The sequence below is a fragment of the Quercus robur genome, chromosome 1 (assembly GCF_932294415.1).
Source record: "Quercus robur chromosome 1, dhQueRobu3.1, whole genome shotgun sequence".
Lineage (NCBI taxonomy): Eukaryota > Viridiplantae > Streptophyta > Magnoliopsida > Fagales > Fagaceae > Quercus > Quercus robur.
In genome coordinates, this window is record NC_065534.1 from 20,207,707 (window position 1) to 20,233,899 (window position 26,193).

Genomic DNA, 26,193 nt, shown 5'->3' on the forward strand with positions numbered 1-26,193 from the left:
CAGAGACGTCCCTAACAGCATTCCCATCAAACATCTTAAAATTTTTAGCATTTAACATCTAAAAAATCAATTTTATAACATATAAGAGCATTCTTATTAAACATGTCAAAAAATATAGCATTTAACATCTCAAAACACTACTTTATTTATTTTAACACTCCATTTTATAATACATCCAACATAAAAATAAAAAAAATAAAAAATAAAAATTACCACTTCGTTAAAATATTATTTATTTTAATAAAGTGAGAGAGAGAGAAAGTAGTGGAGAGAGGCACAACGCAAGAGAGAGAGAGAGAGAGAGAGAGAGAAAGAGAGGGAGAGAGAGAAGAAAAATAAAAAGAAAAATCTAGCAATTTGTTACAGTAAGATATCAAAGATAACACTCCATTGTAGCAAAGATGTCAAAAATTTTAAGAATAGCATGCTCGATGTGGATGATATTTTAAGGGGGTAAGAGCTAAAATTATGATTTAGGATTTTTCACATCTTTAATGTGAATGCTCTAACATATCATTTTATAATATACCTTACATCAAAATTTCTATTTTTTTAACACTTCATTTAAATATTATTTCTTTATCATTTTTTATTCATCCTCTCTCTCTCCTGTGTCTCTCTCTTTCTCAATCCAACTATTCTCAGCGCTGCCGACCACCACATCCGCCCACCATTGCTGCCACCAGCCACTAGCCAAATCCACTGCAACTACAAACAACAGCAACCAAAAAAAAAAAAAAACAAAAAAACTCCACATCCACTAGCTAGATCCATCGCAACCACATCCTAGACCCCATTCTATGACCCAAACCCGATCAACCCGCCCATAACCTCCACCACAAGTTTCACAATCCACAACCCACAAACACTACAAATCACAAACCCACCTCATAAATCACATACCCATAGTGGTAGATTGGGAGAGACGAAATATTTGGCAGAGAGAGAGAGAGAGAAAACTAGATGAGATCCATCTTGGAACCAAAACGATGAGACAATGCCCATCTCAGAATGAGAGACAGAGAAAGAGTCCAGTGAACCAAAAGAAGAAAAGAGAGAAGTCAAGCTCTGGAAGAAAAAAGAAAAAATACAGAGAAAATAGTGTGAGAGAGAGAAATGATATTTTAATGGAAATGTTAATAAAATATTATTATTTTTTATAAGATTTGAGCTACAGCAGGTTGTCATCTTTGACAATATACTATAGCTAAGTTGTTAAAAATTTTACATATACCACTCTTGATGTAGCGTTTGTTTTGTGATTTCAAGTGCTAAAAATAGCATTTAGCATTTATACGACGATGGATGAGAATGCTCTAAATGAAGGTAAATTAGGGTTTATATAATTTTTTTTTTTGATACAAGATAGAATTTATACTATAACCTAACGTATATGTTTGTAAATCTCTTATCTAGAGACTTGTATCCTAACCCTTACCTCCACACCCTATAATCATTTATATAGTATATTTATGATGTGATCACAGTACAAAAGGTGCACAGTCGTTATATAAGTTAAAATAAAAAATAAAAAATCTGGGGAGACTCAAGACTCAGACTCTGACTCAGTTGAGTTAAGATAAATAGAGTGTACATTAAAAACAGGAAATTAAAAAAAATGTCATCATATTCAGATTCTCCACCTCCTCCTTCTTCTATTGCTCCCGCTCCCACTCCCACACCAGACACCACTGTTTCTCCTTCAATACCCACAACAACAACAACAACAACAACAACAACAACGTTGTTAGCTGAAGAGAACCCCGGTACAACACTAGTACAGCAGGTGGTACCAACACTGACATGGCCCGACAACAGCGAGCTGGATCTAGGTTGGATCGAGAATCTGATATCGACCTTTGACTGGTCTTCCAAGAATATTCCTCCCTCGGAATTCCCGTCGATTCTTCCAGTTCATGTCTTCGACTCTCTGATTCTCACCGCTTCCAAGATCCTCCACAAGGAGCCTAACTGTCTCAGAATCGACCCGGACGACTCCAGCACTGTCGTTGTGGTCGGCGACGTTCACGGTCAATTGCACGATCTTATTTTTCTCTTGAACGACGCTGGTTTTCCTTCTCAAAATCGATTCTTTGTGTTCAATGGTGATTATGTCGATCGAGGAGCTTGGGGCCTCGAGACTTTCCTTCTCTTGTTGGCCTGGAAGGTAGTATTTTATTATTCAAAATTTCAACTTTACTTTCTTACAAGTTTTGAACTTTCTTTGTTTCAATCATGAAATTCTTGTTCCTTTTATGATTCTCTTATTAATGACATTTAGTCTTAGTTACATACTTACATGGCTTCTTCAAGTTTATTTATCAAAGAGTGATGCTAGGATACTACAAATCTTACTGCATAAACTTTACAAATGTCACCGATATACAGAAAAGTAATATTTATTATGTTGTTAAAATCCACTAATCACTCACTCAAAAAAAAAAAAAAAACCCACCAATCACATTCATTTCATATGTCAGTAAAACTTATGCATTAAAATTTGCAGCAGTTTAAGTATTGATGACATTGAGAGTAAGGTGCCGACCAATCATCTCTCTTAGACTAGGCAAAAGTGGGAGTTTTGTGCACTCGATTCGACTATTTATGTCTAATTATTGTCTAATTGTGTTTTTATGGGATGATATTTTGGCTTATAGGTCTTTATGCCACATAGAGTATTTCTTCTCCGTGGAAATCATGAATCCAAGTATTGCACCTCTGTTTATGGCTTTGAGAAGGAGGTGCTGACAAAGTATGGAGATAAAGGTAAGCATGTGTATCGGAAATGTTTGGGATGCTTCGAAGGGCTTCCTTTGGCCACTATTATAGCCGGTTGTGTATATACCGCTCATGGAGGGCTTTTCCGCAGCATACCTTCAACCCCATCAAAGAGATCAAAAGGGAAGAAGAAGAATCGTAGACTATGTTTCAACTCCGAGCCCAAGTCGTTATCTCTTGGTTCTTTGGAGGAATTATCTAGAGCTCGAAGGTCAGTTCTTGATCCTCCGTGGGAAGGCGTCAATCTGATTCCTGGTGATGTGCTATGGTCAGATCCATCAATGAATTTTGGTCTTTCTCCAAATAAAGAGAGAGGTATTGGACTATTGTGGGGTCCCGATTGCACCGAAGACTTCCTAAAAAAGTTCAATCTAAAGGTTATATCAAAAAACCCTTTTAATCTTAAAACTGATATGGCTATCTCGTGATATCTGTCATTGTAGGCATGGTTTATTTTGACTGGCTATCTCTAATTAATAATGGAAATCTTAGCATAAGGAATTAGGAAAAAAAAGATATCAATTACATGTAAGATTAGATTTTGAAATTGATCATGTTGATATTCAAAATCTATGAGACTATATCTTCTCTTGTTTGCGTACATAGATGTTGTTTAGTAAAGATATTATAAAGATCTTATTATCATTAATGTTGTTCTTCCATATAAATGTAATGAATTAGCTGAAAGGATAATCTTCAATAGAAACCATTTCTATTCGGCTATGTTTCCTTCTTCTGCTCCAGCCCTTCAAGCCTCAGGCCAAAAAGATTGGGTTCCTCCCCCATCTAATTGGATCAAGATTAATTCTGATGCTGCCTTCTCAGCCTCCAATTCTGCTTTGGCTGTAGTTGCTCGTAACCATCATGGTGAGGTGATCAAAGCATGGTCCAAGTTGTGTACACTTGGCTACCCGCTCATCACCGAAGCTTCAGCAATCCAGTGGGTGATGCAGTTAGCTATCTCTGAAAAGTGAAAACTGGAGACATGTGATTATAGAAGGGGACTCTAAAATTTGCTTTGATTCTATCTCTAACAAGTATTCGTTTGTTGATTGGTCTATTGCTGCTCCTATAATTAACATTTGTAGCTTAGTTGAGTCTTTTTCTAGTTGTGCTTTTAACTGGGTTAATAGGAGATGTAATGGTGCAGCTCACGCTGCAGCCAAGTTAGCTTTAGTTTCTTCCAAGCCTTTTTGTTTTAATAACAGCAATCTTCCAACTGTTTTACAGCGTGCTTGTAAGGAAGATTGCCCATCAGTTGTGTTCCTGTTTTAAGTTATATATATTGCAGTTTATGAAAAAAAAGTAGCTGAAAGGTTTGCTATTCTTGACTCATACTTTCCATTTTTATTAACTAGCAAGTTATATATATATGTGTGTGTGTGTTTTCTTTTTTGGTTTCCCACTCAAGATCTACTGAAGTGGTTTACCATCTTGACCGATACTTTCAACTTCTGACTTGATGCAAAACAACAACATGAATTTTTTTCATTTTTTCTGGACAATACAATATAACTCTTTAATGGTTTTCTTTTGATAAGTAAAGAAAACTCCCACATATATGGGATTGAACTCATGACCTATGCTCCACCCCTAATTCTTTTTTTTTTTTTTTTGGGGGGGGGGGGGGGGGGCGTGGGGTTTGAAATGCCATTTGGTCCATAGTCCATTGGCAGCTCCTTTAATGGTTCTCTATGGTTTTGGTGTTCTATTTGAAGTTTGAGAGCACAAAATGGTTTTTGCAGTCTGTCTTGCTTTAAACTAAATAAACCTGTCTGTTGCTGTGGAGAGTGGAGCAACATACAACATCTGGTAAATGTTTGTGTTGTAACTCCATAGTAAAATCATTTATACAGTTTCTTTGAACTTTTTTGTGTTTCTATGCTAACTTATTTGTTGGTGTTAGTAATCTTTTTTGCAAACATGCTGGCATTTAATTTTCAAACTAACATTGTGGTTATCATTTGTTGATTTTGTCCCAGTTAATCATCAGATCGCATGAAGGCCCTGATGCAAGGGAAAAGAGGTCTGGTTTTGGAGGAATGGATGTAGGATATACCATAGATCATGTTGTGGAGTCAGGGAAGCTGATTACTGTGTTTAGTGCTCCAGACTACCCGCAGTTTCAGGTTTCTACAGGCTCTTCTTTTCTTAGATTTGTTGCTGCCATAGTGTATTTTCATGCTTATGTCTATATGAATTTCTTGTATGCTTTTACCTAAAGAAACATTTGAATGCGTTATATATCATTTAGAATGAGTCCTTGTTTCTTATTGTATTGGAAATCAGTTTATACTATGATTTCATGAATAAGAGGAAAATATTTAGAAATGGCAATAATAACTGTTCATGAACAGTCAATCTTCATCCATATATAGTATGAATGATGGATTGGGTTCACAAGTGATAAACTAGCTGTAGTGGCATCATTTGTGGTGCCCCATGTTTGTGGTTCGAACCCAGCCTCTCCCCTCCCCCACTGTTCACTATAAAATTTAAAAAAAAAAAAAAGTATTAATGATGTAATGTACCTTCAAAATTTCACGGATTTGCTCATTTTGATGAAAATTCAGAACTCTAGACATTCGTATGTTATGTGGTCTCATTCTGTGAACTCATACACATATATGCACATGCATTTATTAATTTTGATTTAGATACCATTCTCATCATTTTGTCAGAGTTACATTTATTTTTTGATACTTACATTTAACCAGGCAAGTAAGAAATTTTATTAACTATACATTAAAAGGGCACAGCCAAAGTACATAGGAATTATACATATCAGACACCAAATTGATCATCTAAAATTACAAAAGTCAATAAACTCAGCAATTTAGAAAAACGGTGGTCAAAACTGTGGTCGCAACTGCAGCCATCCAGTTATATCTGGAAGGTAAAAATAACATCTTCATCTCTGCTGTAGATCGTTCAATTCCTTAAAATGTATGGGTATTGTTCTCTCCAAATAGTCCACATTATGTATGAGGGAATCACATTCCAAATATCTGCACTTCAATGCCTTCCAAATCACCCCTTCTAGCATTCCAACAAATCAACCACACTCTTAGGCATAACCCAACCCCTAATAAGGCCAGAGACTGTACTTGCGAGCAATACACAATGTAGAAGCAAATGATCTATGCAATGCCCATTTTTCTTGCACGCGCAACAGCACTCCACTTCAACAATATCCCTCTTTTGGTAGTTATCCAACACGAGAATCTTTCTTAAGGCAACTATCCATGTAAGAAATGCCACTTTAGTTGGGATCTTTAACCCTCCAAATGTGTATTGCAATTTTTTCCTTGTTCATCCCTTGAGTTTGTTTGTTTTAGCTTAAAATGACAGCTTATTTTCACTGCCAGATCATGTACAACTATTTAAAGCCTCACTTTTATAAGTACAGCTGTAATTTCACACAGCTTGTTTTATAAACAAATTATCCAATGATAATAAGCTCATCCAAACACATTCTTAAGCATTTTAAATTTTGACGGTGTTGAATTTGTTATCTTTTCGAAAGCTATAAGATACTCCTTCATTAAATAGGTAACAATAACATAAGTATGCGAGTGAATCATTGTAATTGGACTTCTTTGTCTAATTATAGGTTTAACAATGTTGGCATAAGCTATAGAAATGATTCTCAAAGACGGCCTCATAAGACCTCTCTCACAACATGTGGGAGTGACCCATATGTGTGGGACCCACACATGTTGTGAGAGAAATGCCTCATACAACAGTCTAATAAGATAATTTTTTAGCATGCAAAATAGCACAAGGAAGAGTCTCAAACCACTTCTGTGTGCACTATCTTTATTGATGGAGAAGGTAAGAACAATTGTGGACCTTACACCAGTAAGATAAGCTAAGATTGGCTAATTTCCTGGATTGCCCCTAATTTCATTCTTTTTTATTTAAAAGTTGGTGCTAAAGGATTTCCAACTCTATCCATTTTTACATTTGGTTTGCTTGGAATCCTAAATAGGAAGTATGGTTTTATGCCATTGCTAAAGAATGTTTTCTTTTTTTGTTTAATTAAACTTGCGTGTTTTAATAACTTAATTTAAATCTTTTCATATTGTTTGCCGCATCGTCTGTAATCTGTCCCAATGAATGTCTTGTATGCCATGCAGGCAACAGAGGAAAGATACAAAAACAAAGGAGCGTACATTGTTCTGGAACCCCCTAATTTTGATAATCCAAACTTTTACAGCTTTGAAGCAATTACTCCAAGACCACAGGTATTGGATAACACTCATTTTTAATTGGGAAACATGATGATTATTTTTGAGTTTTATAAAAATTTCCTGAACGTCTAAGGATAGTCAAAGTAGCAAGCTCCATCATAAGCAGTGTTGCTTTTGCTTGTTTATTTCATATTTGTTAGTTTGTTTTATGCAAGTTATGAGTCTCATGACCATATCAGATCCTTTTTTTTCCTTTGATGACAGTGTTTCTTAATGGATGCAGGTGAATCCCTATTATGACTATGTAGATGTGATAGACTCTGATGAAGAATTGGACCTGGTATCAATGGTAACTACTACTCCTGACGGTTCATAATCACTTCCTGCATATGAAATTCATTATTTTGAGTTGTGCATGTATTTTCTCCATAATTTTCTTGTATTTTAACTATTATGCAAGAGGGATTCTTTCCCCTGCTAACTGCGCTTTTCAAATCTAAACTTATGTCTTGAGCTCAGATGAAGCAGTTTTGGTAGAATAAGAGGGGGACATAAAATACTTCTCTTTCTATTTTTTTTGGATTAGTAAGGGAGAAATGCATAGTCTGAGACATCAATTGTCCTTATTTTAATTTTAATTTTAGTTTTTTTTTTTTTTTTTCCTCTAGATTTCAGCCAACCCCAAAATTGTGATATAAGGTATGGTGGTTGATGTATACTTATTCTGTTTGCATATATGTAAAAATAGCCCATTGGAGTGCTCGTTAAACGTTGATAAGTAGCCACTCCATTCCATTGAAAATGTTAGACAAATTTTGAATTCTATGTCATCATTGGGTTTAGGACAGGTTTGCGAGAGCTCCCAACCTTAAGGTATCCAGGGTCTCATTTTGAGGAGCCCCAATGCTACTTCATCTACTTGTCCTTGTCCAATTATGACCTCTTTAGTGGTATAGTTCAATGGGAGGATTGAATAATAAATTCTCGAAAATAAACTCAACGTGTAGAGTTCTTTAATTTCTTACATTCATCATATAAAATAAATAATTACATTCTCAAAAAAATTAAAAAAAAAAGCTAAAATGCAAAATTCATCCTCTATATTTTACTAGAATTCATTTCATTCTTCTAAATTTTAATTTTATTCAATTAAGACATTTTTATCAACTTTGGTTAAATATTGTGGTTAATCATTCAATTTTTTTTTTTAAATAAAAAAATTTCAATTAATGATTGAAAAATATTTTCTAGATTTAAAAAAAAAAGTTTTAATGAAAATTGATGAAAAGGTTTTAATTAAATAAACTTAAAAGCTTAGATAACTAAAATAAATAAAATTAAAATTAGAGAACTTCAATAAATTCTAATGGAACTTAGAGGGTGAGTTTTGTATTTTAGCCAACAAGAAAAATGGTTAAGGTTATATAACCTCATAAACCAAACTTATTCATCTTGTGTCATTATAAGCACAATCTAGGTTAAGAAAATGACTTAAAAAAAAGAAAAGAAAAAAGACTGCATGGCTAATCTTAAGAAATGTTTAGGAGCTTAGGAGCTGTTTAGTAATATTGTTCTATTAACGTTGTTTAAATATTGTGAAAATAAATGTGAGTAGAAGTGTTGTGAAAATACGTATTGTATTATTTAAACAATAGTTTGTTGTTTAAACAACGAATACTGTTATTTAAATAATACTAACAGGGTAATTCTAGCGTACCCCCTTTTTTTTTTTGGGTGTACGGTACCTACTAGTAGGCAACCTGCTATACCAGGTTACCAAAACATCACATTTGATGGTACCATCATCACATTGTGTAGTACTAATATCACATATAACTGTATTTTTGTTACATTCGGTAGTTCTCTTATTTTTTCTCACATTTGATGGTACCATCCTCACATTGTGCAGTACCAACATCACATGTGATTGTACTTTTGTCACATTCAGTGGTTCCCTTATTTTTTTCTCACATTTGATGGTACCATCCTCACATTGCGTAGTACCAACATCACATGTGATTGTACTTTTGTCACATACAGTGGTTCATTTATTTTTTCTCACATTTGATGGTACCATCCTCACATTGTGTAGTACCAACATCACATGTGATTGTATTTTTGTCACATTCGATGGTTTCCTTTTTTTTTTTTCTCACATTTAATGGTACCATCCTCACATTGCGCTGTACTAACATCACATGTGACTGTATTTTTGTCACATTCGGTGGTTCCTTTATTTTTTCTCACATTTGATAGTACAATCCTCACATTGTGCAGTACCAACATCACATGTGACTGTATTTTTGTCACATTCAGTGGTTCCTTTATATTTTTCTCACATTTGATGGTACTATCCTCACATTACGCAATACCAACATCACATGTGACTATACTTTAGTCACATTTGATGGTTCCCTTATTTTTTTTCCACATTTTATGGTACCATCCTCACATTACGTAGTACGAAGATCATATGTGACTGTATTTTTATCACATTCGGTAGTTTTTTTATTTTTTTTTCTCACATTTGATGATACTATCATCACATTGCGCAGTACCAATATCACATATGACTGTACTTTTGTCACATTCGATGGTTTCCATATTTTTTTCTCACATTTTATGGTACCATCCTTACATTACGTAGTACCAATATCACATATGATTGTAATTTTGTCACATTCGGCGGTTTCCTTATTTTTTTTCTCACATTTTATGGTATCATCCACACATTGCGCAATATCAACATCATATGTGACTGTACTTTTGTCGCATTCGGTGGTTCTTTTATTTTTTCTCACATTTTATGATATCAGCCTCACATTGTGCAGTACCAACATTACATGTGACTGTACTTTTGTCACATTCGATAATTCCTTTATTTTTTTTTTTCACATTTTATAGTATCATTCTCACATTGAGCAGTACTAACATCACATGTAACTATACTTTTGTCACATTCAATAATTGCCTTATTTTTTTCTTACATTTAATGGTACTATCTTCACATTATGTAGCACCTAGATCACATGTCACTGCACTTTTATGACATTTCCTAATTGTCTTATTTTCTCTCACATTTAATGGTACTATCTTTACATTGAGCAGTACCACCGTGCTGCGCTTTCCTATAATAAAAAATGGATTCACATGCCATAGGTATTGCAATACCCCCACAAATCTCAGCCATCCATTTAATCTAAAGACTCATTTACTTGACACCTCATCATACCAGGCTGGCAATCCGTGTGCTCAGCTCTTTGCCAATTCAATTTGCTCTCTCCTCACTGCTTCCTGCCTTAAGCTTCTCATCAGATCCAAAAAAGTTCAAAATATTTCTATCTTCCACCAAACCTTTGTCTATGGCTAAATCTCCATGGCTATAGCTAGCAGCCACCAAATCCCTCACCACAACCGGTGATGCTTGCCGCTATGGCATTCTCCTCGTCTCACTATTTCTCTCTCTCTCTCATCTGGGTTTCTCTGTTTTCTCCTTCTCTCAAGCCCAGCCGTGGCCGAGCTTCTGCTTCCACTCACACCTATCGTCGTTGGCGGTGCTTCTCATCGGCGTCACAACCACTGGTGGCCGCGGGTCCAGCTGTCTTATTCTTTATTTTCATTCTCTTTTTTTTTTTTTTCAAATTTTTTTTTTTGCCTTTTAGACAAGACTGAAACCCCTTTGACACTCATTTTGTTTCCTTTTTTTATTAGTTTGATGAATAACATTTTTTTTCAGTTTTGATTAGCTTGATGAATGGGTTTTCTTGTTTGGATTTCTGGTATTAGCAATAACTGTTATTATTGGCATTTTTAAAGCTGGTTTTTGGGTGGGCATTGAAGATGTTTGTTGAAGTGCTTCATAGAGTTTTAGTTTATCTCTGTATTCTGCCTTTTTTTTTTTGGATTTTTATGCTAAAACTATGATGCTGTGTATGGAAATTGTACTTTTTTTTTTTTTTAATTTTCTTGATTAATGGGTTTTCTTGTTGAGTGTAAAGCTTGATGGTTTTGCTTGAGTTTGAAAATTGGTGCTTTGCAATATGGCCGAATCTGTTGTGATTGAATGATAATGGGTTTTCTTGTAATTGTTGTGTATGGGTCTCTTGGCTTTGGCATTTCACACGCTTAACCTGCCACCATTAAACACAGATGCAATTTAATAAAAAAAAAATATATAACAGGTAAATATTTAGTTACATAACATGTCATCCATGCAAATAACAGAACTTCTAATAAAGAATTTCAATTTCAACAATATGAGATAACAAGGCATGAAAATGCCAGCCCACATGCATAATGAGATGTGAGCCAATCCACCTAAAAAAATTTAAATTCAAAAAAGACAAGTGAATAAGGTGGGGGGAACCTCAGCATCAATGCAATGGATATCCTTCACTTCAAACCGAGAAGCTTCATTATGTTCTTCTTCCCTCAGAACAGCATGAACATCAGATACCCAGGCATCCTCAACACTTGGACAACTAAGGGTAGTCAAATCAATATCTCCATCAGGAAGATATGTTTTTAGTGGAACTGATCCATATGGGAAGACCTGTAAAAATAAGCACAAATCTGGAAACTCAACTTGTAAGAACTTCAATGAAATGGAGCAACAATCCTCCAGGTTACTTGCTCCCCTGTAGTGATATTCTAAATTTATATTACATTCATAGATTACAATATTTTTTAGTTCATCCATAAATTATAATTGAGCAGATGAATCCTAATCTTCTAATAATAGAAGGATCTGTCAGCCTTACTCAAGATACAATCTCTCAGTCCAATGATGTAGGTTATCCAAATTATTAAGATCATCTTCATGAATCCCTTTGTTTAATACTAAAATAAAATACATATTTTTCTTAGTTTATATCCTAGGAGATACTGCCCGCCCTTTTGTCGAATCTAATTTAACTATTACAAATCAAAGCATAACACCACTATGTACATTTAAGCCCTCCAACCTCCAATCAGAACCTGATAAACCTTGTAACTAACAAGGCTCAAAAGACAGCCACCTGTACTGAAGAAAGCAAAACAACACAGACTACACTTGAGCTAATGCACCATGTAAAAAAAGACTTGGGATTCGAGGGATACCCCAGTGGTCCCAGCACCTCCTGTGGTGTCTGGGCACTGAAGTTTGTACCCACTAGCCCCCCTCCCCCCTAACAACCTAGCCAAAAAAAACAAAGCAAAAATATGATGTACCCCAAAACCTTAAACTATTAGGAAATTGTGAATTTAGTCATTCAACAATAATTCTAACAAATACACTTAGTGACTAACCTACAATTATAATCATCATAGATTTAAATATAGCCTCAACTCCTGTGTCCTTAACCAACTCCTGTATTGTTTACTCATTCCAAAATTCCATTCACTGTTGAAAACTACAGGCACATTCTTTCATTCATCCTTCGGTCTGACAATTACTACTCCCATCACTTGTATCCCGCATCTAATCGTAAAAAAAAATGACATCTTTGACTCTATATCAATCAATTTCCAAACACAAACAGCCAAGAACCACAATCCCCACATATCACACCAACCAAGATTTATTCACTAATAGCTTCAACAGTAGCACATGGCTCAGCCATAGTAACAGTCACAGTCACATTACTATACACATACTAAAACAACCCCAAAAAAAAAGTAGTCATCAACCTAGCTCAAAGACATTATGGTTGTAGCCCATTACATTACAAGCAAAACCACTCTACAATGCGAAAAAAAACTGGTAGTTCTTAAACAGAATCGCAGAAACAGGAAAATAGTGAAATACCCAGATAAAATTGCTTGATAAACAGAAAGCAAAGCGAATTCAGCGCGTACCTCACATCCAACACGTTTCCTAATGAGACGTTGCACATATTTAATGACCTCCTTCCTCTTATGGTCGGTAGCCAAAGTGGGCACAATTTGGTTTTCCATCAAATAAACCAGATTTTAGATCATTAAAGTGTCAAAACGAACACATACACCACTCTACTTAATTGATAACCTAGGGAAACACAGACACCCAAGACCAAATAAGTTGGATTTCAGTAGGTATATTTTCTCCAGCATCTTCAGTGCATTTCACAACTCAAACCACAGCAGTAACATAGGGAATGAGAAAAAACTGATCCATTGTGACAAACTTCAAACTAAGAAATTATTATCAAGCTAAGAATCATAGTTCTGTTTCAGTTAAAGAAACTAAGGAATAAGAAATGGATACTCTTAGGCAAAGAAATCTGGATCAGAGGAAAAAATCATAGATTTAGTATCAACAGTTCCAAAATGCCAAAGCCAAGAGACCCATACACAACAATTACAAGAAAACCCATAATCATTCAATCACAACAGATTCGGCCATATTGCAAAGCACCAATTTTCAAACTCAAGCAAAACCATCAAGCTTTACACTCAACAAGAAAACCCATTAATCAAGAAAATTAAAAAAAAAAAAAGTCCAATTTCCATACACATAGCATCATAGTTTTAGCATAAAAATCCAAAAAAAAAAGGCAAAATACAGAGAGATAAACTAAAACTCTATGAAGCACTTCAACAAACATCTTCAATGCCCACCCAAAAACCAGCTTTAAAAATGCCAATAATAACAGTTATTGCTAATACCAGAAATCCAAACAAGAAAACCCATTCATCAAGCTAATCAAAACTGAAAAAAAATGTTATTCATCAAACTAATAAAAAAAGGAAACAAAATGATTGTCAAAGGGGTTTCAGTCTTGTCTAAAAGGCAAAAAAAAATTGAAAAAAAAATAAAAGAGAATGAAAATAAAGAATAAGACAGCTGGACCCGCGGCCACCAGTGGTTGTGACACCGATGAGAAGCACCGCCAATGGCGATAGGTGTGAGTGGAAGCAGAAGTAAATTTATTTTGCAAACAATGACCATTCCAAAATTTATACGAAGAAAAAATATGAAATGGGAGTTCAGGTAGAAAAATGTAGATTCATTTAGAAGAATTGAGGCGGGGCCTTACCTTCACCTTCAATGCCAATTTTTTTCCAGAGCAGTGTCTACATATATAACTTCATCGTACAATGGAACTTCTGGACCCGTGTGCTAAATTCCAAGACTCACTTATATAAGGACCAGTACCAAGAAAGTGAGCATAACAGGGAAATTAATATGGGGAACATGAAGAGAAAAGATCTAATTAATAGCAATACTGTATTTGAAATTTTACTTGGGGACCTAAACAGTTGAAAGAAAACAGTAATCATGGTATTGAAATTTTGTTTCTCAAATAGGAGGAAATTCCAAATCAACTTTTAACAAACAACACCCAAATCTCCTATCAAAATAATAAAATTAAAAACCCAAATCAATTAATAGCATTAGGGATTACATACAATGAATAAAACTAAAGACAAATCATGCGTTGATAGTCAAAGAAACTTTAATAATCTGTATATTAGTAGTAAAATCAACTTCGTCTGAGAGAAACAGAAAGAGAAAGACAAACCTATTTCAAATATCGTCGCCGACCGATATTGTTTCTTCTTTGGGTTTTGTTTAGCTGCCCTGGGTTCTTGTGGTTGATTAGTAAGAGAAGAAGAAGCCGAATTCTGGGTTCTTTAGATAAATAGAATCGGAAGCGTAATAGAGTCTGAAGCGTGATAGAGTCCGAAGCGAGACAGAGAGAAATTTGTTTCTGAGAAGGAGAAGCGCACACTTGTGGTTTTTTTTTTTAGATGTACACTTGTGGTTGATTAGTAAGAGAAGAAGAAGCCGAATTCTGGGTTCTTTAGATAAACAGAATTGGAAGCGTGATAGAGTCCGAAGCGTGACAGAGTCCGAAGCGTAACAGAGAGAATTTGTTTATGAGAAGGAGAAGCGTACAGTGAATATTGGGTTGTTTTAGATTTTTTACTTATATATATAACTTGTTTGACCGGTAACCAATACTTACTCTAAATTACTCCAAATTAAAGGAATGGTCCGGATCAAATTTTTATTTTTTTAACGGTTTAGATTTAGGTAAGTACCATACCCCCAAAAAAAAGAGGGGGTATGCTAAACTGACCCATACTAACAACAGGCCCTTAGGGTCTGTCTGGTAATATTGTTATAATAACGTTGTTTAAGTGTTATGAAAATATATGTAAATAAAAAAATATTATGAAAATACGTGTTATGTTATTTAAACGATAAAAATTGTTGTTTAAGCAACACTTACAAACATGCCTTAACTACCACAACCACCTATAATCCCTTTGTTGAAGCACTTCTTCAAGTACAATGATAACGAGACCAAAAGAAAGCGAACAAACACAAAGGACCAAAGAGAACTGAACCCATATATATTAATGAATAGCCATAACTAACAAGGCCTCGTCAACATCAGTGGGTTGCCCGTTAGCCTCGAAGTTCGCAATTCCGTAGCTCTAACTACGATCAATTGTGATATTCTCTTCCTCAATCAATTCTTTTAGTTTATAAAATTTCTCTCCTTTTAGGCTCAATATTTTAATTAATAAAAAATGCAATCATCCCAAATTGTTGTTATAATATTTTTACAAATTATTGATATGATAAATTTTTACCAATTTTCATATGAGATCACAATTAATATCATTTTTTTACTTACTAATAACCACTTATTATAACAACAATTTGTAAATAAAATTTATAAAATAGTCTTGGCTTTAGTATTTTCCTTAGAAAAAAAAAAAAATTAGAGCTGGGTTTTAGATATTCTTAAATTTGTTAGGTGGGTATTGATTGAAGGGAATAATATTAATTAGTGATTAGGCCATTTTCTCCCCCCCACAATGGTAACTACGGTTTGAAAATCGTTACCTTCAACCTGAAGTTAAGGTATTAGTATTGCTCTGGAAATTGACCGTGGAAAGGGAAAGGGAAAGGGAAAGAAAGGGACAGTCTTGGTTTCTTTCCTTTAGTATTTTTTTTTTTCCGGTTTTTAATAGAATTAAAGTGAATAAGTGAGTTTTCTTTTCTTTTTTTTCTTTTTAAGCATTGTTTTATCAGGTGTGTGTTAGTATATTGATAATGGGACATAATTTTAATATTTTTAATGTAAAAGGTTAGGTGATGATTTAAATAACTTGATAGATTCCTTAGAAACTTTAAAAGATCTTCATCTTCTTCTTTTTTTATTTTTTATTTATTAAGAATCTAGTCGGAGGAACTAATAAGAAAAACTAGGGAGGATCCCGAATTACAATAGAAGCTATATCGTCTGGAATTTCTTCCAATCAAACCTGTAGCTTATCCAAAGTTTTACCTTAATGAGAAAAATAGAATCAAGACCTTTGGTCTTTTACCTAGATCAGATGAAAAAATTGGGATAACTTTTTATGGACTCGTTGAGAATGATTCTGATCTAATTCATGGCCTATTAGAAGTAGAAGGCACCCTAGTGAAATCCTCATGGATAAAAAAATATTACAGTCAGTTTGATAATGATCAAATAACATTGTTTCTTTGGCCTTAACCAAGGAATTCCTTAGATATGATGCAAAATGGATAATGTTCTATTGTTGATTAGAGATTCATCTATAAACAATACAAATCGGAGTTTAAAGAAGGGGATGTGTCATCTATAACATGGCCATGAGCACAACCCAACAGCGTCCTTCATAAGTTATATGTTGAATGACTCCTATCCTATCTCCTTCAAAGTTCAAACAAAACCTCCTTTAAACTCATTTCTAGAGCTAATTGGGAACACAATTTTAGCTAAATTGCATAATAAAACATGAGACTATTATAGAAATACTACACATTTATATGTAATTTGAAAGTTGCAAAATGTGATGCCTGATTATGTGGATTTGATTGAATTGGATTGTGTGTGTGTTTGTTAAGTCCGATGTCAAATGTTTACTAAGTAGATATTGGGTTTATAAGTGATTGCAAAATTATAACTTGACCAATCCTTTTGATGAATATGAACATATGTGGCTAGTATTTTGAATCATTGAAGTAGTAATTTTCCCCCATAAAACCCTAATACCAAGAGAGTTTTAGATCAATTGATTGGCATGTTTTCAACGAGAAATTATTATTTACACCAGGACAACTACTGATGTGGTCTTCCTTAACTAATGAGATGATGCCATTTATGTAAATGTATATGTGAGCTTCATAATCAGCACAATAAATAAAAATTAAAAATTAAAAATTAAAAATTACCAAATGATGTCACATTTGCATAAATAACAGCATTTTATTGGTTGGAAGGTTGAGAAGGATCACATCAACAGTTTTTCTAGTGGATCTAATGATTTATCGTTTTCAACAGAAATATCAAGAGCTCAAATCCCCCAACTCTCAACTATCAAATTATCATAATATACTAACAAACTTGTCCATAGAAAGTTCTTGTTTTAATAGTTCACATTACCAGCTTGGTACATGAATTATGTGTTATAATTTACCTCTGAATTCTGTCTCAGTTTTTTAAAATTTAAAATTGAGTTATTAAACTTATAGCTAACTTTGATTCACATTAATTCGAGACTAAAAAGTTAAGTAAAAACCCAATAAATTTGACCAATAACTTAAGATCCAATTGATAGTTTAATAAATGAAACAAAACTTTGATTAAAATTTAAAATTGAGTTATTAAACTCATAGCTAACTTTGATTCTTATTAATTCGAGACTAAAAAGTTAAGTAAAAGCCCAATAAATTTGACCAATAACTTAAGACCCAGTTGATAGTTTAATAAATGAAACAAAACTTTGATTCTCATACACTAATTTTTAAAAAAGGAATATTCTCAAAAAAATTCTTTCCATTTAATTTATTTTCACTCATTTCCCTCCATTCACAGACCTCTTTTTATAGGCTAAAAAAAAAAAGGAAGAAGAAGAAGAGAGGCTGAGAGTGAGAGAGCATAAATAGATGAATTTTATTTTAAGCAATGTTCCCTCCAAACCCTTTTGTCCATTGTGCTTGTCTTTATGAGTTATGACACATAAAACCTGAGGCAGTCAAAATCTAACCGCTATTATGCGCCGGAGCAAAAAAGATAATAAACAAAGAAGCAAAAAGGTGGGGCCCACCCACTCAACCGATTCGTTGGTGAGGGCAACGTTTCCCGTGATTGACTCTCGCTTTTGTCCTTTCTGTCTCCGTGTGTGTGAAAACGACCCAACGTGATCCCGTTTTCAACGTTTCCCCATACGACGCCGTTTCTCTCTTCTCGGCGTACTTTAGCCCAGCCCCACACACCGCCTTTTATCTTCAATCAATCAGAGTCAGAAAGAAACTACAACAGTTATAAAATTTCAGTGTAAAAATAAAGAGAGAGAGAGAGAGAGAGAGAGAGAGGGTTTGAGAATTGAGAATTCAAATCTGATTCTCTGAAACTTGGAATTTTGAAGGGCTGTGAAAAGATTGAAAGAGAAAGAGCGAGCGAGGTTTGGACCTACGTTGACTCACTGAGTGATTGATAGATCAACGGCCTAAAAGCTACTACCTAATTTTTCTTTGCATTTACTTCAGGTGAATTTTAGGCTTCTTAAGCTCTTGATCTATGGATCTACATTTTCTTATTGCTCAATTTGCCTTTTGTTTTTTCTTAGCTGCATTTTGTGTTTTTTTGTTTTGTTATCTTAGTCCAACATTTTTCACTATGAATTTACTATATAAGATCTGCTTAGTGTTAATAATCAGTATGATTTTTTTTTTCAGAAATGAGGGTTGGTGGTGATGGCACAAGCTTATTTGTTGAAGTGAATGCTTCGAAGGTGCAATTTTGGGCTGTGATTTGAAGGTTGGTAATTTGGAAAATGATGAATTGGGTCACTTTTTTTTTTCCAGATTTGCCAAGTTTTGGGTTTTAGTACAGTAAGCACAAATGTGCAATTGTGTGGCTAAGAATTTTCATCTTACAGGTCTGTGTTTTGCGGAGCTGAAGTAACTGACGCAATGGGTGTCTCAGGAAAATGGATTAGAGCTTTGGTTGGTTTGAAGAAACCAGAAAAGTCACAATCTTCAGAGAAAAATGAAAATGTGGGTATTATTAGTATTAATTTTTTTTTTAAATATATATATATATATATATATATATTTTTACTTTTCATCGTTTGTTAAATCTTTCTATATTCTCATTATTTAGTTCTTCTGCTGATTAAAAAAATGTGGTTATTACTTTTTGCTGAATTATCCTCACATGATATCTTGCTCACTTCGGATAAAATATTTTGTCTTTTGTTTGGCAGTGAATTCAATGCTGATTCAAAGCTAATAAGTGCTGCTACCCTGACCCCAATTTTTCTCTTTTAAACTTGCCGGAGTTTCTTTATCTTGTTTATAAATGTTTGATGAATTCCATGGCGCTTATTTGATTTGTTTTGGGAATTTAGCTCTCGTGACTTTAGTTAAGCATGTAACTCTGAGTAGTTTGGAGCTAGAGTGAAAACAATCATTCACAGACGTCTTTACAAATATGAATCCTGAAAATTTTGTGGAGAGGATTTCTGTAGTCCATCCTGACTAATCCTTTTCTATGACTTATTCCTATGTTAGATCTGCAGTTAACAAAACCAAAGTGACCAAAGTGTCATATTGTGTATTTGTTGTCCCTTTTTCTTTTCTTGAATTTATTTTTTTATTTTACATGTATTGTTTTGTAAACATGTAGTTATATAAATTTGGCCATGTAATGTTTATTTCCCTATATTGCTTTGCAGCAAATCCTTGATTCTATAATTAACAGCCAATATTTGACATTCTTTGTACTTATCTTCTTTGATGTCCCTTGGTCAACACCAGATCTTGGTATTAAGGGCAAACCCTTTACATTTTTTTAGCGTATGTGAAAAAACTCAAATGTCATCTCCCTCTGTAATAATGGGGTGGAGGGTAAGATCATGGGTTCAAGACCCAATAGGTGCGTGTCTAAGTTTATAATAAAGAAAGAAATTTGCAATGGTAATAAAATAACATGCTGGTCATCCCAAATTATGTCTTGTCTGCAGACCTGGACAATGTCATGCACACCAATACAGAACAATTTGTTACAGCCTTGCTATTCTATTTTAAGATGGATTGTTTTCTGCTATAATGTATTTTCAATCCTTGAGGGGTTTCTTCAATTGTTGCCTAAAAAACTTGGAAAACTCTGAAGCGGATTGATAGTAAAATGCTACATGGTTAAACATATCAATCCATTTCTTTTTAATTTTTCTTTCTTTAATCATGACAGAGAACAGCTTCTAGCAAGTCTAGGCACCGGAGAAAACATTCTGTTGAGATTGATACTGATAAGCTTCAATATGAGTTTGATCATGTTGCTGCTCCACCAGTTGTAGATTCCAATACTCAATCAAACCCAGATGTGGCTGGCTCCCATTCAGGTTCACCTCAAGCACAAGATGCTCAAGCACAGGTTGCAGCTCATAATGAGCAAAGTGTGAAAGAAGAATGGGCTGCAACGCGCATCCAAACAGCTTTTCGTGGATTTCTGGTATTGCTACTTCACATCATCTTAAAGCTTATCCAATCAGCCCTTGAAAATAGTTTGTTTTTCTAACATCACATTTCTACTCAAGATCCAGTCTCCTGTTTCTATGCATCCGCCTATTGCAATTGTCTTGTTGAATTTCCTCCCCCTTGTAAGTTCAAGGTGGGTGAAGTCATTGGTTCAAGACCCATAGGGTTCCTGTGTAACTTAGCAATAAAAAAAGAGCAATTGTCTTGTTGAATTTCATTTGTGCAACTGTCTTATATAGTGGGCCCCCTTTCGTTTCCACTATAAAAATATTTGTCTTACTAATTAAAAAAAAAAAATTCGTACTGATCTAATCTTGAATTGATGTTACAATTTAAAACTTCTTTATATATGCTCACGTAGTTGGATGAAAATATACGGAAACACAAAGTAGATTGGCTGGTTAGGGAGAAATAGGAACCTTGACCTATGTGCATGAAAATATAACAATAGTAGTGGGATAATCTATGACGAGGCACTTCCACCTCAAGATTAATACAGCTTCATCATTTTCTATTTGAAATAGTGCAAAGCAATATATGCATATAGTAACAACTATTGGTTATTTGACAACTCGTTCATTACCTATAGAATCAACTTGTTTGATCATGAAGCAGCTCAATGCATTTTTTTCTTCACATAACACTATTTTATGTAGATAAATTGGAATGAGGACTGCTATGATGAGCTGAGGCATAAATGAGGAGACAGTACTAGTTTTGATGATTTCTTATGCAATTATCATCTGGTTAATGTACTAGAAGGCATAAAAACAAAATGAGAACTTTTTTTTTTGGATAAGTGATAGAAGATTTTATTAATTAGAGAAGAAACTTGTGTACATGTGCAGTGTACACATGCACGAATAATACCAATTTACAAGGATAAGATTATTATTAATAAATTTATCCATTGTTAAGATTATCCTAAAACTTTATTCTGGGAGAAAGAGAAGGAAGAGTATGTTACGTGATTGAGGGAATCTGCTATTATTTGTGGACCCAGAAGCTAACTGAGAGGAAGGGGAAAAAACATGAAACCCTTTACTTTTCTCTTTGATTCATATTGGAGTTACACTCAGTATGTTGTAAGATACTCACAAAGATAAATCTAATGAAGTCTCAAAAATAAAATAAAATGAGAACTCCTAAGATACAAAACATATTGTAAAGGAAGTCACCCTATATGACTCCTGACTAAGATTAAATTTAATTGGACTAAGATCAGCTAAGCCTTTGTTTTACTTATTAACTATATGAAAGTCATTCTACCTTATTTTTAGGGCTACTTCTCTTGTTAAATTGTAGGCTGTAGCTATCTAAGCTTTACACCCATTAAGGATAGAATCTAATTGCTTAAATACAGCTATAGTAAACTGGTCAAGTATCTTAAAAATTGTATGCAGGATGCTGAGCTAGATGCCAGCCTGTAAATTTTTAATGACATAATAACAGACAATTTTCAAATGACTACAAATTTTGTAAACTAGATTTTGATGAAATTTAATTATGAAACCATTATGCGTGAGTATTATGAAAAATGAGCCTTAATTAAAAAACATGGAGAGAATTTTTTAATTCTGTCACCTATGTTGAAATATAGAAGAAGGTGCAGTTTACTGACCGCTTATCATCAGGGTAGATAAATACATCAGGAGCAGCTGCACTATTAGATAATGGACCTCCTTTTGGTCTGTTAAATAAAATTTATTTCATTTAAAAAAAAATCTTTTGGAGGCACTTTCAGCCTAACAATTGTGATCAGATTGGAATGTTTTTCTGATGTATATATCAGGCTAGAAGAGCTTTACGAGCTTTGAAAGGATTGGTAAGACTTCAAGCCCTTGTCAGGGGCCATGCTGTGAGAAAGCAAGCTGCAATAACTCTCCGCTGTATGCAAGCTTTGGTGAGAGTTCAAGCTCGTGTACGAGCCAGGCGTGTTCGTTTGGCATTGGAAAGTCAAACAGCTCAACAGAAACTTCAGCAACAACTTGTAAATGAGGCTCGTGTCCGAGAAATAGAAGTAAGAAACTTTAGCTACTTTCAATTGGATATACTCAATCTGTTCCATTTTGTTTGTCCACTATTCCATTTTGGGATGTCCCAAATTATTTATCCACGATGATGCAGGAAGAGTGGTGTCATAGTGTGGGATCTGTTTTTGACCCATAACAAATTTTATTTACTATAATGATCTGCAAAGATATTATACCAGAATGAGTTACGTTAATGTATTACATCCATATTATATGACATTGTTCTTGAAATATTAGACTTTGTTAAGTGCATTTAGCATGTTATGACTCTTCTGACTGTGAAGCAGGAAGGGTGGTGTGACAGTGTGGGATCTGTCGAACAAATTCAAACCAAATTGTTAAAGAGGCAGGAGGCTGCGGCTAAGCGAGAGAGAGCCATGGCATACGCTTTGGCTCACCAGGTAAAATATTATGAGCCTCTTGTTGGCTTATGAAACTGCAAGTTCTACTTCAAAGTTTAATAAGTTTCATGAAAAGAATGTCAGATGTTGGAAAGCATTGTCCATAGTGATAATGAGGAAAATAAATATGAAACGCCTGGAGATGAACTTAAATGTCTGGGCATGCACATCTGAATTTGGCCTATAATGTGTTTTAAGTGTCAACTTAGGGTTTTGAGATAGACAATGATGTTAGGTTTCTTATAATACTGTTTCTCAAAAAAAAAGAAAAAGGGTTTCTTATAATACTAAGATTTCCATAATATGCTGCTTTTCCTTAAGTGGTAGCATTTTCCTGAACCCTTGCCTTTATATTAATTGTTTTAATTTAACCAAGATTTCAGGTCACCTTCTTCATATTTGAAGCCTTATTTGAAGTTTTGTAATTTTGCCCTTAAATTTTATTGTCATATACAGTTAATATGCCTACCCATACCCCATAGTTGATTGTGACTTCTGCATATATGTTATTCCAAGCTTTATAATAATATTTCATTCTTGTTGTTTGGATAGTCTTATTGGTTGAATGCCATAAGGTCCGCTTAAAATAAATGGCAAATAGGTGCATCCATCATTGCTCTTCCATGCTCATTCCATTGATTGTCTTAAGTGTCATATGCCTTTACAGTGAGCTCTCATTCATACCAGCTGAAAAAGAAATAAGAGAGAGAGAGAGAGAGAGAGAGAGAGAGAGAGAGAGAGAGGGAGGGAGGGAGCTCTTCTTTGACTAGCTTGCTGCTGCACCCCCCTCCCCCCAAAAAAGAGGGTTATTTTTATTATGTTACATTGATCTTCCTTGGGGAGATCCAAAAAAAAAACCTTGGGGATTTGTGTTGCGCTTGAGTCCTGCTAGCTGATTTCTCAATAGATAAAGGTGTCACAATTCCCAACTAGAAGGGCACTTCTTGGATGCTCAAACGTATGAATTTTTTATTTTTTAAAGATGAGAGATATATCTGATACTTCTTGATACCTAGAATCCTGGACAGACCTTCAGAGATAAAAAAATTTCCATTCTACGTTTGGAATAGGATTAGAATTTTTAGTTAAAACATAAGGTTTGTCCATTTGTTATAATTGTACTTTTTTTTTTTTAATGTATAAATTACGGATGCTTGCTTGACTGGAATATTTGATATCTACACAGAGACATCCCCTCTGTATCTATTTGTGTACTCACGTCTGTCCTATAATTATTTTCTTTGAGATATTAGTTTACCTTACTGGAATACATATAAAATCCATTTCCATTCCTGCAGTGGCAGGCTGGATCGAGGCTGCAAGCTGTTCCATCTGGATTTGAACCAGATAAAAGCAGCTGGGGTTGGAACTGGTTGGAGAGATGGATGGCTGTCCGTCCTTGGGAGAATCGGTTTCTTGACATTAACCTTAGAGATGGAGTGATGGTACGTGAAAATGAATCAGTTGAGGATATGAATGGAACTAAATCCCATGTAAAATCTGCTGGCAAAAAACCAATTGCACCAAATCTTCATCCAAACCTTTCGAGTCAGAAAACAGGCCCCTCTTATTCAGATGGCTGTGGTTCTTCATCCAGTCAATCAGCAGGCATGCAAGATGCATCCAGTACACTGCTTGCCAAATCCAAGCCCAAGCCACATGCAGATGATCCAGTTGAAGAATCTAACTCAAGGTCTGGAATTGGTTTGAGGTCTCACAGCAATCCAAAAGAGAGATCCACACAACCAGATAAGCAGGCAAAGAAGCGATTGTCTCTACCTAACAGCGGTGAGTTCTCTCTCTCTCTCTCTCTCTCTCTCTCCACAATTAAATGGTTCTGCAGTTATCCCCCTCTCTCTGTTGGTGTGTGCATACCCAATCTTCTAACTTCTGTTGCTTCCCTCATTTGAAAGAATTGTAGTCTAGAGTGGAATATGGCTTTCCTTTTTCCTTCAATTGGCAATAAAATTCAGGCTATTAAAACTTATCCTCCCCCCTCCCCAGAGTGGAATATGGCTTTCCTTTTTCCTTCAATTGGCAATAAAATTCAGGCTATTAAAACTTATCCTCCCCCCCCCCCCCCCCCCCCACCCCACTTTTCACAAAAGAAAAAAAGAAAAGAAAAAAATCAGTCACTTTTTCCTTACCAAAAAAATATGCTCGTTAATATCGGGTTTTCTTTGCTATGCTGAATTGTTCTTATTCATGCTGTACTATTCTTTGAGATGTATAATCACAGTAAAAAAAAAACTACAATTTATAATCAGTGTAAAAATAAATAAATTATTTTCTCTGTTAAGTACGCATAACTGTTATAACTCAAGCAATGCACCATGAGGTGTATTGCTGGGTGTTTTATGAATCATCATGCTTCTGCAGTTTATTTAGTCTTTCCTTAATTTGGGTGAGCAGGGGGAGGTGCCGGGGCTCAATTGTCCAGGCATCCTAATAAAACTGTTGCGAAAGGGACACCCAACTCGCAGAAGATCGTCAAGGATAAATCTAAGATTAATGGAAGAGGGGACTCAAACTCTACAAAATCTGTCCCACAGGCTGTTGATCCATAACATTAAGAATCCCACACAAGATATCCTACTGCAGGCTGCTCTTGATTGAATCGCTGCTGTTTCAGTCTGTACATATATTGCCACTTTTGGGGGGCATGCAACCTGCGCATCGCTTCTTGTCATGAAATTCAGAGGTGGTTTCACCATGACATTGTAAAGGAGATTGGCTTGGATTGTCACGGGGAATAAGATTTAGTGGGTTTGATATTTGGCTGTCGTAATGTTATTAAGTTTTATTGTTGTCAATTATGTAATCATGCGGTATTTATTTCCAAATGCACCGTGTTCGGAGCAGTTGGCTTTACATAATACTATCATTGTTAGATTTCTTTCTATGTTCTTCCGTTCTTGAAGATTATGCACTGCTGTGATAATCATTAAAGAAATCTGGAAATGGTGGAAAAACAATAGTTCGAGTATTTTAGTGGGATCTACCGTGTACAAGTTGTGAATTTCCACTAGAGTAGTATATGAATATATAGATTTTGGTAATAAGATTATGATCATGCATGAAAAGATTATTCGGATATTCATTAAGAAAAATTAGAACTTTTGTCGTGTTAAAATAATTTAGGGATAAATGTATTTTACTGAATTCTGGGTTAACTGTTGCTTTCTAATAATTCTATTAACTATAAGCAGTCAATGTATAGGTCTCACGTTTAATAATACTTTAAATAGAAAATTTTCTGCTCTGAAATATAACCCCACTTTTTAGTTAAAATTGCCTTGGAA

General features: G+C 34.6%; 3 protein-coding genes across 9 annotated transcripts; 2 read left to right on the forward strand and 1 right to left on the reverse strand.

Annotated features, from left to right (window-relative positions):
- Positions 1 to 1,558: 1,558 nt before the first annotated feature.
- On the forward strand, positions 1,559 to 7,597 carry LOC126724829 (serine/threonine-protein phosphatase 7). 3 transcript variants are annotated; one of them, XR_007655135.1, is made up of 5 exons: positions 1,559 to 2,167; positions 2,658 to 3,155; positions 4,009 to 4,094; positions 4,524 to 4,590; positions 4,761 to 4,894. XR_007655135.1 is itself a non-coding variant. In XM_050429224.1 (5 exons), the coding sequence occupies exons 1-5, from the start codon at positions 1,619 to 1,621 to the stop codon at positions 7,345 to 7,347; spliced, it is 1,395 nt and encodes a 464-aa protein (XP_050285181.1). In that variant the 5' UTR covers positions 1,568 to 1,618; the 3' UTR covers positions 7,348 to 7,597. The 3 variants fall into 3 exon arrangements, 2 of the variants coding, with proteins under 2 accessions (XP_050285190.1, XP_050285181.1); XM_050429224.1 differs by lacking the exons at positions 4,009 to 4,094; positions 4,524 to 4,590 and adding exons at positions 6,918 to 7,025; positions 7,255 to 7,597 and having other exon boundaries at positions 1,568 to 2,167; positions 4,761 to 4,907; XM_050429233.1 differs by lacking the exon at positions 4,524 to 4,590.
- A 2,810-nt stretch (positions 7,598 to 10,407) lies between these two features.
- Positions 10,408 to 14,842, reverse strand: LOC126724842 (uncharacterized). Of its 4 annotated transcripts, none has more exons than XM_050429267.1 (4): positions 14,456 to 14,842; positions 12,810 to 14,052; positions 11,338 to 11,523; positions 10,408 to 11,101 (listed from the first exon to the last, which is right to left on the reverse strand). In XM_050429267.1, exons 2-4 carry the CDS (start codon positions 12,906 to 12,908, stop codon positions 10,844 to 10,846), a joined length of 543 nt encoding a protein of 180 aa, XP_050285224.1. In that variant the 5' UTR covers positions 12,909 to 14,052; positions 14,456 to 14,842; the 3' UTR covers positions 10,408 to 10,843. The 4 variants fall into 4 exon arrangements, 3 of the variants coding, with proteins under 3 accessions (XP_050285224.1, XP_050285206.1, XP_050285216.1); XM_050429249.1 differs by having other exon boundaries at positions 12,810 to 14,069; XR_007655138.1 differs by lacking the exon at positions 11,338 to 11,523 and having other exon boundaries at positions 12,810 to 14,069; positions 14,456 to 14,838.
- Positions 14,843 to 18,103: 3,261 nt separating this feature from the next.
- Positions 18,104 to 25,953, forward strand: LOC126724855 (protein IQ-DOMAIN 5). 2 transcript variants are annotated; one of them, XM_050429283.1, is made up of 8 exons: positions 18,104 to 18,465; positions 18,655 to 18,736; positions 18,858 to 18,975; positions 20,171 to 20,431; positions 22,250 to 22,477; positions 22,775 to 22,891; positions 24,190 to 24,679; positions 25,304 to 25,953. In XM_050429283.1, exons 3-8 carry the CDS (start codon positions 18,892 to 18,894, stop codon positions 25,456 to 25,458), a joined length of 1,335 nt encoding a protein of 444 aa, XP_050285240.1. In that variant the 5' UTR covers positions 18,104 to 18,465; positions 18,655 to 18,736; positions 18,858 to 18,891; the 3' UTR covers positions 25,459 to 25,953. The 2 variants fall into 2 exon arrangements, with proteins under 2 accessions (XP_050285240.1, XP_050285248.1); XM_050429291.1 differs by having other exon boundaries at positions 18,113 to 18,465; positions 22,778 to 22,891.
- Positions 25,954 to 26,193: the final 240 nt, after the last annotated feature.

Bases quoted from the DNA above. Each gene is read 5' to 3' on its own strand.
- LOC126724829 (XM_050429224.1), top strand. From the start codon at position 1,619: ATGTCATCATATTCAGATTCTCCACCTCCTCCTTCTTCTATTGCTCCC. The intron at 4,908-6,917 runs GTTTCTACAGGC...TATGCCATGCAG, and splicing joins CAGACTACCCGCAGTTTCAG to GCAACAGAGGAAAGATACAA. The intron at 7,026-7,254 runs GTATTGGATAAC...TAATGGATGCAG, and splicing joins CAATTACTCCAAGACCACAG to GTGAATCCCTATTATGACTA.
- LOC126724855 (XM_050429283.1), top strand. From the start codon at position 18,892: ATGGGTGTCTCAGGAAAATGGATTAGAGCTTTGGTTGGTTTGAAGAAA. The intron at 22,478-22,774 runs GTAAGAAACTTT...CTGACTGTGAAG, and splicing joins CTCGTGTCCGAGAAATAGAA to CAGGAAGGGTGGTGTGACAG. The intron at 22,892-24,189 runs GTAAAATATTAT...CCATTCCTGCAG, and splicing joins CATACGCTTTGGCTCACCAG to TGGCAGGCTGGATCGAGGCT.
- LOC126724842 (XM_050429267.1), bottom strand. From the start codon at position 12,908: ATGGAAAACCAAATTGTGCCCACTTTGGCTACCGACCATAAGAGGAAG. The intron at 11,524-12,809 runs GTACGCGCTGAA...TTATTTTTACAG, and splicing joins GGAAACGTGTTGGATGTGAG to GTCTTCCCATATGGATCAGT. The intron at 11,102-11,337 runs GTTCCCCCCACC...TAATGGTGGCAG, and splicing joins TCCATTGCATTGATGCTGAG to GTTAAGCGTGTGAAATGCCA.